The 15784-nt window shown below is 38.1% G+C and overlaps 8 protein-coding genes across 8 annotated transcripts; 3 read left to right on the forward strand and 5 right to left on the reverse strand.

Moving 5' to 3' along the window:
* Positions 1-33: 33 nt before the first annotated feature.
* Positions 34-809, forward strand: C9374_012436 (uncharacterized protein; the record flags this gene model as incomplete). Its single annotated transcript, XM_044688202.1, has 2 exons — positions 34-392; positions 527-809. The coding sequence occupies 2 exons, from the start codon at positions 34-36 to the stop codon at positions 807-809; spliced, it is 642 nt and encodes a 213-aa protein (XP_044554078.1).
* A 112-nt stretch (positions 810-921) lies between these two features.
* Positions 922-2094, reverse strand: C9374_012437 (uncharacterized protein; the record flags this gene model as incomplete). Its single annotated transcript, XM_044688203.1, has 2 exons — positions 922-1520; positions 1578-2094. The coding sequence occupies 2 exons, from the start codon at positions 2092-2094 to the stop codon at positions 922-924; spliced, it is 1116 nt and encodes a 371-aa protein (XP_044554079.1).
* Positions 2095-2160: 66 nt separating this feature from the next.
* On the reverse strand, positions 2161-3020 carry C9374_012438 (uncharacterized protein; the record flags this gene model as incomplete). Its single annotated transcript, XM_044688205.1, has 2 exons — positions 2161-2641; positions 2698-3020. The coding sequence occupies 2 exons, from the start codon at positions 3018-3020 to the stop codon at positions 2161-2163; spliced, it is 804 nt and encodes a 267-aa protein (XP_044554080.1).
* Positions 3021-3474: 454 nt separating this feature from the next.
* On the reverse strand, positions 3475-5135 carry C9374_012439 (uncharacterized protein; the record flags this gene model as incomplete). Its single annotated transcript, XM_044688206.1, has 4 exons — positions 3475-3703; positions 3763-4104; positions 4188-4216; positions 4335-5135. The coding sequence occupies 4 exons, from the start codon at positions 5133-5135 to the stop codon at positions 3475-3477; spliced, it is 1401 nt and encodes a 466-aa protein (XP_044554081.1).
* A 540-nt stretch (positions 5136-5675) lies between these two features.
* Positions 5676-8042, reverse strand: C9374_012440 (uncharacterized protein; the record flags this gene model as incomplete). Its single annotated transcript, XM_044688207.1, has 1 exon — positions 5676-8042. One exon carries the CDS (start codon positions 8040-8042, stop codon positions 5676-5678), a length of 2367 nt encoding a protein of 788 aa, XP_044554082.1.
* Positions 8043-8185: 143 nt separating this feature from the next.
* C9374_012441 (uncharacterized protein) lies at positions 8186-9349 on the reverse strand (the record flags this gene model as incomplete). The annotated part of the gene is made up of 1 exon (XM_044688208.1): positions 8186-9349. One exon carries the CDS (start codon positions 9347-9349, stop codon positions 8186-8188), a length of 1164 nt encoding a protein of 387 aa, XP_044554083.1.
* A 157-nt stretch (positions 9350-9506) lies between these two features.
* On the forward strand, positions 9507-12665 carry C9374_012442 (uncharacterized protein; the record flags this gene model as incomplete). Its single annotated transcript, XM_044688209.1, has 1 exon — positions 9507-12665. The coding sequence occupies one exon, from the start codon at positions 9507-9509 to the stop codon at positions 12663-12665; it is 3159 nt and encodes a 1052-aa protein (XP_044554084.1).
* A 466-nt stretch (positions 12666-13131) lies between these two features.
* Positions 13132-15663, forward strand: C9374_012443 (uncharacterized protein; the record flags this gene model as incomplete). The annotated part of the gene is made up of 1 exon (XM_044688210.1): positions 13132-15663. The coding sequence occupies one exon, from the start codon at positions 13132-13134 to the stop codon at positions 15661-15663; it is 2532 nt and encodes an 843-aa protein (XP_044554085.1).
* Positions 15664-15784: the final 121 nt, after the last annotated feature.

A 15784-nucleotide genomic window follows, 5' to 3' on the forward strand; every position in this document is an offset into this window, starting at 1 on the left:
GATATGGTTGGTTTCACACGAATCAGCTCGAAAATGCAGGCATCCGAATTAGTACTCATGCTCAACGCTATTGTGAATGGATTTGATGCATTGACCGAAAAGTATGAGATTGAAAAGATAAAGACCATTGGAGATGCCTATTTTTGTGTAGGAGGTTTGCATAATTCACAAATGGCAAGTCATCACACAGCAGATCATCCTGAACGCGTGTTAAGGTTTGCCATTGACACATTTGGAGTCATTCACCACTATAACACTCATAAAAAGGTGGAAAATCAAGAAGATATTGGAATCAGAATTGGTATCAATAGCGGACCCATTGTGGCAGGAGTGATTGGAAAGAAAAAGTTTGCCTATGATTTATGGGGTGACACTGTCAATTTTGCATCACGGTAAGGTAGGTTTTTTATTTCACCATTATATGGTACAAACAATCATTGAGTTGCTAGTTTGATATTGTTTGTTTTGGAATTATTCATTTAATATTTGTAATTTTTGGACAATATTTCACACAAACTCTCTCCAGAATGGAATCCACATCCCTGTCAAACAGAATTCAAATATCCAGATCAACCTATGAGAGAGTATATGATCTTGGATTAGAGTTTGAGGAACGTGAGGTCGATGTTAAAGGAAAAGGATTGATTAAGGCGTATTTAGTCAATGACAAACACCACAAGCAAGTAGAAGTCGCTGAATCCATCATGGATAACCACAATGATTTGAGTAACTTGAGAGAATCAGTGTCCCTTCCAAGCAACGATGATGATACCATACCACTAACCTTGGAATATTCGAATCAAGAATAGCGACACATTTCGTCAGCACCAACACAACCATTTCTAGTGTACAATGGATCACGCAAGTGACAACTTTGTGGTGTACACCATTAAGATTGGGCACGTGTTGTGAAAGTGTAGCTTAACAAATTAGACACTTGCTAGTGCTGAATCCGTTGTTTGCTAATATCTTTTTGTCATGTTCAATTATTTCCTTCAACATAAAAGTGTAAATGAGTTTTCTCACCATTCTTATACCTTGTTCGAATAGTTCTATTGTTCCCTCTCCTGTTTGTGTGTTTACCTGGACAATTTGGTAATTGGAAATTTGATACTTTTTCAATTCTGTTTCGATTAATTCCACAGTTCTAGAATCGAAAGATGATCGTTCAGTTTCCTCCGACTTGGCGTTGTTATCAATAAGAACGGCTATATATGGAAAACAAGTGCAACACTTTTGCTCCATACAGAATTTCAATAATGAAGAAATATTGTGAATACTAGAAGTGTCACGCGTATAATCTAACACTTGTACAATACATTGACCATCATTTTCAAATTTAGGATGGTAATAAAAACTTCCTCCATTCAAGGCATCACCAAAATAAACAGTCAACCTGCTTTTAATTCCATCCACAACCGTTGGTTTGACAAACAAGTCTTCATGAACAATGTGATAGTTAGTGTAGATAGAGTAACCAAACAACCAATACTCGGTTAGTGTTCTCTTCAACGTAAAGTCTGTTTTTCAACATTCCATTAATACATTTCAAATGATCAATTGCTCCAATAACTAACCTCCTTCCAAAATAATACTCAATGACTCTTCATCATGTTCCGAACCAGTTCTATTGCCACGATTGCGATTTCGTCGCTTCATTTGAACTACATATAAAAGCATGGTCATACACCGTTTGACTCCCTTTTCAACGACTAACTTTTTCAATTCCTCATCGCGTTCCATATTCACTCCCAATTCCTTGAAACAAATCCAAAACCAAAATTTTCCAAAATTGCTGTTAACATCTGCAGAACGATTAAATTTTGAGCTCAATGATTGCAAGCAACATGCATTCCGTTTCATTTCCGAAATTATTCTCGTTATTGGAATACTAACATGATCATCATGATGAATCCTCGTACCCGTTTTGATCGGATGTTCATTTTCAATGGAATCAAGATGCATGGAAAAATCTCCAACTAAATATTGAAATATTTGAATGAGAGTATCATCAGGAAGAGACATAAAGTTCCATTCCTCTTGATTCACGTGAAATCGATCATCATGATGACCACCAAAGAAAGCTTTTAACATTTTTTTTCAAGATAGAACATGGAACTTGAGCATGTTTGTTTATTTACATCGAACGATGACTTTGATTTAACAACTAAAACATGCTTGGAACACATCTCCGTTTGCCAAATGCAAAGTATTCATATCATCGCCAGTGGCATCCAACATGTCAATTTTTGTCACTCCAGTTGGATCAAAGAAACTCAAAAAGCTCAAATACTTGTCCAATCGAGTATTGAACGAATAGTACACGACGGCAGTTCTGTTGTCACTAGGATCTTCACATCTCAATTTGAATTGATCAGGAGTCGAGGCAGTCACTACCCATGTCTTTTGAGAGTTTTCTCTATATTTAGGAGGAAGGTTGAATACACGACGAGGTGCCAACGACATCTTTAACTCTCGTTGAGAAGCTTCTGTTTGGGTGGTTGATACTGGGATTACAGAAGTATCCAATGGACGAGTTTCAAGAGCTCTTGTGGATTGTTGTCTGAAAAAACTGTGAAAACTTCTTCCCAACGTTGCTGGAAGAGTGAAACTAATAATGACACCTCCAGTATTTTGCATACTATTCGAAATACGTAATGTTACAACATAATCAAAATATTAAAAAACAATACTTACATATCATTGACAGTGTTGGTTCTCTTCAATGGATTCGTCTCTGTCAAATTGAGCCAATAGATCATGTAGATCTTGTCATTACTGGCGAAATTGTACCATCCCAATTCTTCCATCGTGCCCTCAAAGAACAATTGTCCGTTCGACCTCATCTCAAACACATGGGCAGAGTCAGCACGATGAGTACACGCATAAGGAGTAGCAGTGTTTTGATCCATGAGGTAGTTTCCTGTACAGGACAACAGAGTGCTGTGAGCCATTGGAATGACCATGATCGCTACGGTGCAGACCATAAGCATGGTCATGAGGAATGTGGAGTTGGACATTTGCTGTTATGTTTGATTGTTGTTGTTTTTTTGATAATGAATGCATTGGGAGAGGAGAGAATGTTGTGGAATTTATACGTTTTGCAAAGTTTCTTGTTGGGAAGTCTGTTCTCTAACAATACCACTCGACCAAAAATTCTTGCGTGAAACGTGCTGGTGTTGTTCGAACCTTGATGGGAATTCACGATTCGAACGCTGATGCGTGAAAGTGCTGACGGCTCGTCATCCCAAAGAATCTTCAGAACTCAAAAAAATTTTGGCGTCGCAAGTTTTCTTGCGAAACCTGTGAGTCAGGTTCAGAGAGAAATGGTATCGAAAACAAACTGTAAATTTACTGTAAACAGGTCTACCGATTTGGCAATTGGTCCGACATGTCCACAAGAACAGATAAATTTTGAATGATCTAGTCGCGCTCATCATTGATGAAGGTATATATTATAGGAATCACAAATGTTCATACGGTTGATTCCTTTCGGGAATGCTCTATATGACTTGTAGTATTTTTTGATTTGAAGCATTTAGAGATCAATATTTCGAAAATCTTTCGACACAATTTTCCAAAAGGTGTCTTGTCGAAAGCATCCTTCTTGAACAACACATAAATACATCCAGCCGAGATGGTCACCAAGCACCAAAATAATAAATGCCATGTCAATGCCCATTGATATCTACATGACCAGGATCTAACATGTTGATGAACATGTGAAATTGAATGTAAGCTTGAATGTGTCATGGTACTTACGGTGAAGAGTATGCGGCAATGAAGTGAAGAATTTGTAAAGAGTAGGGAGACAAACATATGGCTGAATAAATGACAAATCTACTAAATCGATATTCGAGAATTCGGACTTTCTTCACACGTGACAACATTTTCAACAAAATGATTGCTAAAATAATTAATATAATAACTGTCAGAAATGCAACAAACATGACAATGAGTTCTGTAGTGTTGACAGCATCAATGAGTTGATCAAATACAGCATCTGGCGTTCCATTGTTGTCAATATAATCCAAATATGCTCCCATTGCAATAAACGCAATCAGAAATAATGTGAAAAAAGCAAAAACTGCTTGACCCAATGCTCTTCACGCATTAATAAAATTATAAAATTCATATCATTTACACCTTAATATTCAGTATCAGCAAGAATTATTTGAAACACTTACATGAATGGTATTGGAGTTCGTATTCGATTCTTAAATGATTTGATAATAATATCTAACCATGTGAAAATAATAAAAATACTTGCAAATACCAATGTAATTCCAGAACAGTTCAAAAAGATGGTAGCAACAGTAATATAAGCAATATACAGAGACATTCCAATAATTGCCAATATCAAACTCAATAATGTGAGAATGGTCGAATACAGCGGAAAATTTGAGAGAATGTGTTGTCACCAGACGACACCAATTCTGATCTTTGGATGTTTTAAATGTCTCAATAATTTCAGCAACTCGTGGCCAAAGATTCAACAAGACACATAATATCATCAATACAATAAAACCACATAATTCAATAGCATATAGAGGGGTAGTTCTGAAAATGGGATACCATACTAAACTGTAAAATCTACATTCACTCGAGACGTATCCATTCGAAGGACAATAACAACCAATCGCCACACTTCGAAATGAAGTTGGTGACAAGTAGGGAATTCCAGAATTTCCACAATAATCTTGCTCATAGAGTTGTGCTAAAATTGGAAAATTCTCATTGGTCCATTGTTGAAAATCATCATATCTTGAATGATTACAATACAAACAATAAGTCATGCTTTGAAATGCTTGATACAGTGGAATGGACATGTTCACTGAAATTCCTTCCCACATGCTCATTGTGAAATTTGAAAATTGTTGTTGCTGAGAGGAAGATTGTTGAAACCACCACATGTAATAGCGAGCGACTTTCCAGAATTCATTTCTTGCATCATTGGAATGATCATTCTTCGTTGAGTTCCAAAGATCATTCATCAAGTTGTAACATACAGAATCATTCACTGAAAAACCACTTCCAAAATACTGATCCACATAATTGCATGCGTTGACAGGTCGAATATCCATAAACAAATCAGGTCCTTTGAATCTGTATACATGGAGCTCATCGCGAGCCATTTTCATGATGGGAGGAGGAGATTTATAAGTGAAGTTGTTGAGAGTCGTTGCATAAACGAAAGGATGGTTAGAAAAAGAAGAAAACATTGCTAGTTGGAATAAGAACAGTAGCAGCGTGGTCGTGAGTACAGTGTGAAGGGCGATCATTGTACGATAGTGAGGTGTTGTGGTGTGAAGTCTGTTGAAAGTGAAATAGCGAGCGGTAGTGACGATTCGACACATTTTTGAGTTGTTGGTCAACTCGATACGTTCGGACCCGATTGCCAGCTGTCAAGCAAAGGGAACATGTCAAGATAATCTAGGGCCTCAAATAGCCATACTAATCCCTATTCCGAATGTAAATGTCATTCAATTATGGAATCTTAACATTGCTGAAGTGACTCATGTATGTCACGAAGAGCTGTGTTATTCACGAACACCGCTAAAAGTAGAAACTATTGGATTCATTGTCACTGAGTATACATTTTGTTGTAAGATTTCGTGTTGTTGTAAGATTTTCCTCATGCTCTACTGTGACGAATATTCAAAGAAATCTCCTCCTTACATGACATCATACTTATTTTCTTGTTGTTGCTGTTTCACTAAATAATTCGCTATAATTGCCAACAATGGTAACACAATCATTGGAATGGGCACAAGAAACAAACTCGCAAATCCAAAAGTCACATTTTCCTGAATTTGCAACATGCTCACATGATGCATCATTAACAACACTATTCCTACCACCAATGTTGCATGAAATATCAAATAAATAAAACGTTGAGAATTGGAACGTGCCACCTTACATTCCAATTTGAACCAAACCATAACAATGAGTGCAATCCCAATCAATACAAATGCCTCGACGAGAAAGATTGGAATCATTGCCAAAGCCCAAGTCATGCCCACTACTGGAGAATTGGACATGTTTAAAGTAATCAGAGCAGCACATAAAATCACATAAAAACAGAGTAAGAGAAGTGAAATACCATTGCACAGGGAACATCCAAGACTAATGAGTGAACCATATCTTTGTTGTCGAATCACAAACCAGCAGAGAGCATAAATCATGAGGAGCACCATTTCACTCACAAAGATGATAAAGAGATACCATCCATTTTGACCAAATGAGGTATGAGGTAAGGATAAATATGCATTCCAAGCCAATCCCAATACAAATGCCAATACAGACATGATCACTTTGAGAATGGAGGTCATGAAATTATCAAAAAAATGTTTTCGGAATTTCAATACAATTCTCGCCTTTTGCTTTCGTTTCGTATCTTTCACTTGATGATGAATGATCCAATACTTTTTCATGGATAATCGGGTATCTATGATGGAATAGATCAATAACATGATCATGGCCAAATAGAATGGTACAAACACTAAACACCAATTCCATTCACTTTCATAATCCGCTCCCATGTTCATTAATATTCCCTTAATGGCAATTAATAATACAAAGAATGTCCATAAGGCACACGTGATGGGCATGGCAAGAAAGAAGTGCCATCGTAACCGAGCGTCCAATGTTTCCAACAAGAGTTGTTCTGGCAATGGAACAGCAGGTCGTTCAGGTTTATGAGAATTTCGTTTGGTCTTGCTGAGAATGTCCCTTCCGTGCTGCCGAACCAAATATTCCATACGTAAGAGTTCGAGATAGCAGTCTTTTTCGAATATATGAAATGAATGATGAGCTTGACGAGTATGATGATGGCTCGAGGAAGAACCAACATGTTGTGTAGGAAAAGACGATTTTGTAGAGGACCAGAAATAAGGAGAATTAGAGTTGAAGGCTTGATGAGTCTCATCATGATGATACTGACTATTTCTACGACTGCTACTACTACTACTACTCGTAATGATCGGTGAAGTAGTGGTATGATTCAATACATTTTCCATGTTCAATAATTTGACTTTTCGAAACACAGAAGGAGGAATGAGATTCGTTGGATCCATATGAAATGCGTTCAAATCTAAAAAGGCCGAGTTGGCTGAGGTCATGGAGGCTGTTGAGGATCCATTCTCAGAGAGTGCTGATGAGTGAGTATTTAAAACTTCCCATTCTCCTTCACTCATGACAAGCATGTCTTCATGAACGTGTTCAGAAGTGAGGCTTGAACGAAATTCTCGTTCTACGATTTCATTATTGTTGTGGTGGTTGGAAGTGAGTAACTCAATGGGAGAGGGAGGATGTTGAGGTTGCTGAGGTTGTTGAGGTTGTTGTTGCTGCTGTTGTAAGGCCATGATTGCTTTCAAACGTCGACGGCAAACCCTCTCCTGAACTTGTAAATCAAAATCTTTCAGATAGAATTCACGTAATTCACGAATTTTGATCGAATACAGTTGAGAATAGAACAAAGGTTGATTATTGAGATAATGGAACCACATGGAACATGTATGAGGTAGTGAAGCAAGAGTGAATGAGTCGTCCAAAAAACTTGCTATGTTGAGTAGACAATCATTGGGAATTAAATTTCGAAAATTCTCCCAATGAAGATTGGTCGGAAGTGTGCCCACCATCGTCGTTGTTGTTGTCATGATCATGGTCGAGGAAGGTAGATTTAAAACAGAATTTAAAAAGTAATGTTGTTGCGAGGAAGGTGAAGAAGAGTCTAGAGGGGGTGTGGTGGATAGAGGTGGTGTGTGATTGGATTCCGATATGATGGAAGCAAAATGATGTGACTGATTTCGACGTGTGGTTATAGATGAGGATCTATTTCTCGTGGTGTTGTTCCTCTCATGAATGTTGGACTCTCGGAACGGAGATTGTCCAGCAGGAGAAATATTAAATGTAGAAAAACTATTGTCATGATTATTATGATTTGTGGATATTATCAATGGTTGTGTATGAATTCTCTCGTCTATCAGTTCAATATTTTCAACGTGATGAACATGTGATGATTTGGATCGACTTCGAGACATTTTTTATGCATGGATGACGCTTGACAGTTTTCTGCTGTAATTTTGACTTTTGGTCATCCTGTTTTTTCTAAAGCTGCCACCATCGATTTCTTACGCTCTTTCACGTGCAAAAATTTACCAAAATCAGTAAACCACACAAGAACCTATTCTGCAATTTCCTTCAAAATTGTGTCTAATTTCTGCTCTTCATGGGCATCACAATTTCCAAGAATGTCATCTTCCATATCTTCATCATTTTGGACAAGATCATCGTCACTTAACTCTCCAAATTCTTCATCGGATATTGAATCTTCTACTTGTAGAGTTGTTGCTTTTTCTGCAAGAATTGGTGCAGTAGTATTTGATACAGAGGACGCTATTGAATTGGTATTTAAATCCTCATCGAGAAGACCAAGCTTCTTCTTTCTAAACTCTTCTAGCTTTTTCATTTCGGTGGTTGTGAGCTCTTGCAATTTATCAAGTTTGGCTTTCACTTCCTCGCTCAATTCATCCTCACTACAAAAAAACCGCTCATAAACCACATGCCTAAAACATTGTAACAAAATGATCTTATCCTGTGAAATTTCTTGAGTCAATAAATTTCTAATTAATGATTGAGCTGCCTTTGCATTGCTATCATCTTGATTAGATTCCTCTTTTTTATCCTTCTCAATTCCCATTACTTTTAGGAGAGATTTCACTTTTTCTGAGGCTCCGATAATAATTTCTCCCTTCTTTCTCCTCTCGGCAAGTTCTTTTTCCTTTTCAATGACATTGTTTCGAGTTGGATAATTTTTTCTACGTTCCTCTCTATATTTTTCAATATCTTCTGGTGTTTCCATTGGTTTTTTATAAAGCATTGAGAAAATTGGATTTTTGTAATTTTTCTTGTAGTCTTGTAAAAACTTGACATATTCTGGTATATTTTCTTCATTTACGTCCGATGATGGTTTTTCATTATCAGACTCTTCATGCGAATCTTCGTCATCATCTTTGGGTCGTTTCCGCTTCTCATGATCATTTCCTCCTCGTTCGTACCGATTGTTGTGATGCCTTCCTCTTGAGCCTCTACCTCTACGATTCCCTCCGCGATGATAACCTCCTCGGTTACTTTTTTGCTGAAGTCCTCCTCGTCCAGCACTGTACAGGGCTTGGAGCCAAGCTTGTGGATGAACAGGTTTTTGACCCTCATTGTTCGATGATGATTCAACAATGGATGATGAAGAGGCACTATCCCGAGAAGAAACAGCCTCCGAAGATGAACTAGTTGTGGATGATGAAGGAGCTGAGACGGTAGAAATGTTTTCTGGTTGAGGATGTTCTTGCATTTTTTTGAATTCAAAAAACAATTTAAATTTGAAAGCATCTTTGATGAAAGGTCTTCAACGTTGCCTTGTCGATGAGATTTTTCAAGGTTGATGAATTCATTGTTCTCACGATTGTGAAAGATTGCACGTGAGAATCTTCGCTAAAACCAATCAAAAAATGACTCCAAGTTCCTCTTCCCACGACGAAAAGATTGATCACGATCATGGACGATACTCTTCTGTGGCATCCGATCCATCCTCAACTGAAGCTTCTTCTCGGAATAATAATAATAACAACATGACAGATGAACATGATCTCTCTTTATCATCCAGTAACTATTCAATCGTACGATCAAAGCCATCATTATCTGGCTCTGAACATAAATCATCACCATCAACCCCAGTGAATTTCGATAAAAGCAAATATATTTTAGTCATTGTCGTGGGCATATTATTTCATCTTGCTTACATGATGAGCATCTTTGATATTTATTTTAAATCACCGATTGTACATGGAATGGATCAGAATAGCTTTGATAGATATTTGAATGATAGCAATATTAATTTATCGACGGTAACATCTTCCCAAGGAGGGTCCAGTTTGTTTGCAAAACGATTGGTCTTTATTGTCGGAGATGGATTACGAGCAGATAAGTTGTTTGAAATAGTCCGAGACAAGGATAAAATGGTTGGAGATGACAGACATCAATTTGTTATTCAGAAAAAGAAAAAGTTAGGCCCTTCTCCCTATAATATTTATGAAGGTGCCATTGATTCGCAGATCACCTCTGCACTTTCAGATCTTGAAACATCGGCTCCTTTTATTCGTTCAAAGATGGAAACTGTAGCAAGTTTTGGCATTTCTCATACAAGAGTTCCCACTGAATCAAGACCTTGCCACGTGGCAATGATTGCAGGATTTTATGAGGACGTGAGTGCTGTGACTACAGGATGGAAGGAAAATCCCATAGAATTCGACAGTGTTTTTAATCAAACAAATTATGTGCTGCAAATTGGCTCACCAGATGTTGTGCATCTGTTCAAAGGAAGTCATATTGACACCTATAACTATCCTCCAGAAATGGAAGACTTTGCCATGCATGACAAGACCACTTTGGACAGATGGGTTTTTGACAAGTTCGAGCAATTAATATCCCACAATGAAACAGTTCAAAACAAGCTCAATCAAGACAAAGTAATTATATTTTTGCATTTATTGGGCATTGATACGAGTGGACACGCATACAAGATGGGAAAAGGTTACTATGACAGCATTCGATACGTGGACGAGGGTGTTGAAAGAGTGCACAATTTGATTTCAAACTTTTTCGGAGACAATGAAACGGCCTTCATATTCACAGCTGATCATGGGATGTCATCAAAGGGTTCTCATGGTGATGGAAACCCTGAATGTACAAGAACTCCTTTAGTCTGTTGGGGAAAAGGAATTCGTCCCTTTTATGAAGGCAAAGGCCATATCATTTCTGATGGCTCGTTTCCATCCATTGCTGCAGAAGAAAAATATGTGAAACAAGCTTGGATGATTAATCCCAAGTATAGAAAAGATATTAAGCAAGCAGACATGGCTACTCTCATGAGCGCTTTGTTGGGCATTCCATTTCCAATGAACAATGTTGGAATATTGCCTCTCTCCTATCTCAATGGAAATGAAATGTTTAGAAGTATTAATTTGCACGTCAATGCTAAACAAATATCAGAACAATTTTTGAAGAAGCAAGATGTCAAAAAAGAAAAAACCCTTCTTTTCTTTCGCCATTATATGAAACGACAAGATTTGGAATTGAAATCTCGAGAAATTACCTCGCTGATTATGAGTGGAGATTTTGAGAAAGCGCAAGAGGAAATTTACCAATTGATTAATATGGGAATTAGAGGCCTTAACTATTTTATGACCTATGATTGGCCTCAGCTCATGTCAACAGTTATCTTGGGATACATTGGATGGATGTTCTACTTACTTGTATTTTGCTTGCGTCATTATACCAAGCTGGGCCATGAAATTAAGAGTGACAAGAATGTTTTCACTGTTTCCTGTGCTTCCGTTGCTCTATTTGTGGTCTTGAGCGCGCTTTTATTTGTTCAGCATGATCCACTTCACTACCACATGTATATAATTTTCCCAATTTACTTCTTTGCATACATATTCAATCATACGAAATTGATTTATGCTTTCCTCACTCAACATTTTTCAATTCATACAGATGGACAATCCTTATTGGTGATCATTGCAGTTCTCGAAGTCATGGTGTGTGGATATTATTCCAGAGATATTTTCTCAGTTTGCTTTATTGTTCTTGGAGTTTTACCAACCATTCTCGAAATGAATTTCACATACAGGTTTGGTTGGCTTACTACATGTATCATTATGAGCTTATTTACTTTATTGCCTCCTGACTACGGCAATGATATTACATTGGTGATATGTGGAGCAATAGTGTTCTGTGTTTGTCAAATCACATGGAGATTTATCAAGCCTCCTAAAGAAACTCAGAGCCTTTTTCAACAAACATTGTTCTACGGCCAGCTTGTATTAATTCTTCTCGCATGTGGTGTCACAGTTAGCACAGATCTTTCCCTGTCAAAGAAGCAAGGGTTGCCACTCCTGAATCAACTGGCTGCATGGATTTTATCAATTGTGTCATTACTTCTTCCATTTCTATCTTCAAACTTTTACCAAGTTAGAGCTCAAAGCATTCTTTCTTCATTTGCCACTCCACTTGTATTGTTGAGCGTGAATTATGAAGTGTTATTCTACGCAGGAGTGTTAGTAACCTTTTTATTTTGGATGAGACAAGAAAAGCAGAAGAGAAAAAAAGATCCATCCTTCAATCCTGGATGGCTTTCAAAAACAGAGTTCAGTACGGCCATATTTTTCATTTTCCTCTTTAATGTTGGATTTTTTGGAACTGGAAATCTTGCTACAATTGCTAGCTTTGAATTAAGTTCAGTCTACCGATTTATTTCAATATTCAGTCCGTTCACAATGGCTGCAATTTTGATTTTCAAACTTGCCATTCCACTACTTGCTGTCACTGTAATTTTTGTAATCATTCTACGAGTTTCAAGAACACCTCACTTTGCTGCTCTCCTTGTGGTATTAGCTCTCAGCGATATCATGACTATTAACTTCTTTTTCCTTGTTTCAGACATCGGAAGTTGGCTTGAAATTGGAAATAGCATTAGTCGATTTGCCATTGGAAATGCCATGATCATTATTCTACTTTTACTCTTCTCATTTGCTCAAATCTATGTCAGAAATGTACACAATCAACCTGGTGGTGTAAGCAATAGTGACCTCAAGTCAAAAACAGACTGAAAGAATCTTAAAGCATGCTGTCGAAGATTTGCAAGAACATTAAAAATTTTCATGAATAAAAAACAAAAAAAACAAAATCGTCATTTGTTGCAACGGCAATTTTTTGATCATCACACCTTCCGAAGAAAACAAACGCACACAGCAGAAATTCTTCTTCATCAACAAGAGTAGACTTTTCCAATCTGAACGATTGAGGCAGTGATCTGATTGCACACACCTCTTCTTCACCTCCTTCACTAGATCCGTATCCGTTTATTCTTCTTGTAAATTAATCATCAATCACTTCCCAACTCTGATCTTGGCTGAGAAACCAACAACACAACAACAATTATTCATCATCGCTACTACCGCTCACCACTCTAACAAGATCCGATTTCTCTCTTTTATTTATTGCACTCGTCATTCCACTTCAACACCTTTCCCAATATTTGTATTTCCCAATTGACGTTGTCGTTCCATCATCATCATGTCCCAACAACCTACATCCATGCTCTCACTCCTCACTGATTCCTCTCCTACTTTGTTGCAACCACCGATCACAAGTGGAAGATCCAATTCATCATCAAGCTATGCATTTGCAAATTCACTTTCTTCACCCAATTCAAATACGTCACTTTTGAACTTGATACAACCAACTGGAAATGCTTTAACTGATACCAATATTACTGCACATGTATTGGGACATGGTCCTACCATTGTCAAACAACAACATCCCACAGTTTTATCAAGGACTATTAGTAGTAACGGAACAACAAGTAATTCTGCTGGTTTTGCTCATCCTTTGCCAGCTGATTTTTATCTTCCAAAAAACATTCCTCAACAAGTGTGCATTCTCATTGATACAACAGGTGGAATGAGACAATATTTTGGTGATTTTCTAAAGAAAATTATTTTGCCCTATTTGGAACAGTTGAAAAACAACAATACAGAATATGGAGCAGTATTATTTCAAAATCATCCACCGTTTGGGGATTTTATGGTTAAAGTCATACCTTTCATACGGCAATACAATACATTTACAAGCATTTTAGAAGATTTGAAAGAAAAATTTCATGCTGGAGGTGTCTGTGAAAGCTGTGTGACAGAAGCTATGGCTGCATCACTCACCGATTTACAGTGGGAAAAAGAATGTCTCAAATATTGCCTAATTTGCTCTTCCACTCCAGTCGACCATCCTTGTACCTTACCCGGACCATATTCTGGAAAAACTGCAAGCTATCTAGCTCGTGAAATGGCTCATAAGAAAGGAATAATTGTCTCCTTCGTTGCTCCTTCCACTAACAAAAATTGGAAACCTCTCTTTGAGAATAGTCAAATTGTTCATACAAGCACCTCCAAGAAGGACAAATCTAAGCAAGAAAACATGATGGAAGATGAAACAATAGAATTACGAGTTGTGAATGGAACCATTGAAGGCTCAAATCTTTCAAGAAATGCATCCAACGACGAAAAAATTATTCGCTTAATACTTGAAAAGTCATCAAAAACAACCTCTTCAAAGAAGGAACTTGTTGAATTTAAGCCTGCATTTATTGAACTGAGAGGTCTACAATTGAATCTTTCACAGCAAAATGCACCAAGCACCACTGTTCAACCTCTGGTTCCACTCAAAACTGCCACTACTACAGCAACAACAACAGCTGGAGGACCCAACAACTCGACAATTGTCATTTCATCTCCTCCCCTAGGTACCACCACTCCAGCATCCAACACGGCAACATCCAAAACTGCAACGACCACATCGAAACCACCAACCAAAGCCACTACCATAGCTCCCAAAGTAAGTACGTCTCAATCTTCACAGGCATCAACAACGTCGAGCACCTCCTCTCCAGAAAAGTCCTCTTCAACCACTACCACTCCTTCCAATGTGACCACTCCTCCACAGCAACCACAGACGACAAGTGGCAGCACACCACCACAACCGCCAGTCAAACCAACCACTTCTCCACCCCAGGTGACATCATCATCTGCCACTAGTACAGGTTCTGGTCTTGATAGTGCTCACAGTACAGGCTCTCCTTCTCTTCACTCCATTACCTTTTCTATTGATCCGAATGCCAATGCTCTCTTCACACTCGACCTCATTCACAACAGTTATATCAACACACCTGATTATCCAGATCAAGCCAAACTCTTCATCACAAAGGCGCCAAAAGCATGTGATATCAAACGAGTTGCCCATCAAGCTATGCCTAATACTCTCAAACCGTGCCTCGACAGGCTTTCCTTCTTTTATTTGTGGAAACCCAAAGATGAAGCTCCCCGTTTCGAAGGTTTCTACAAAACTGTGAATGAAAAACAATTTTTGATTGCTGTACCCGTACCTTCACCGCCTCGTGACAATGAACAGCAAGAAGCTCAACAAAATGTTCGATTTTTGGTTTTTATCACCAGTGAATTATACAAGGCAAACAAATCTAAGGAAAATACTAAGGTCGCTTATCAAGACATTCCCGACAAGCTATTTCTTTCATATGTTGTGGATAAAACGACTCTGAGTGGAATGGTCAAGCCAAGTACTAAAACCACCAGTGGTCAACCTTCCTCAGTGCCTGTGACACAACCACCAAGACAACCCACTCCTAACTTGCAACCAGCCACTTCTGCTACTAATCCATCCAATGCAACGGGTGTCACGCCATCATCACAAATGACAGGAATGTTACCTGTATCTGGTACGGCAACAACGGGAAGTTCAACGACTGTGGATGCTTCTGCTCTTGCGTTGGCTTCTACTCTTCAAGGAGTTGGAGGCAATACGACAAGACTTGGCATACCTCCAAATACATTCATTGCAAATGGTATGCCACTTGTGTACAATCCTTTCTTTTCTCAAGGAATTATGATGATGCCAGGAGGCACTCAGTTCTTACTGAATCCTAACATGTTGGGAGGTATGTTGCCGACAACGACTGGAGCAGGAACTCAACCCAATGCTCAACAGTCCAATGCAGGTAACACTGGAAATGCACAACCCAACAATGCCAAGAAATAAAAACTTTGGTGTCATTTTAAAATTGGCTGGCTTCAGAAAATGATTATCTACCAAAAACAATGTAATTTCGCTGGTGCAAGCTCAATCCTCTCATTATTATTTTCGAAATTTTGTCAATTGC

This window comes from Naegleria lovaniensis (assembly GCF_003324165.1).
Source record: "Naegleria lovaniensis strain ATCC 30569 chromosome Unknown tig005, whole genome shotgun sequence".
Taxonomy (NCBI): domain Eukaryota; phylum Heterolobosea; class Eutetramitea; order Acrasida; family Naegleriidae; genus Naegleria; species Naegleria lovaniensis.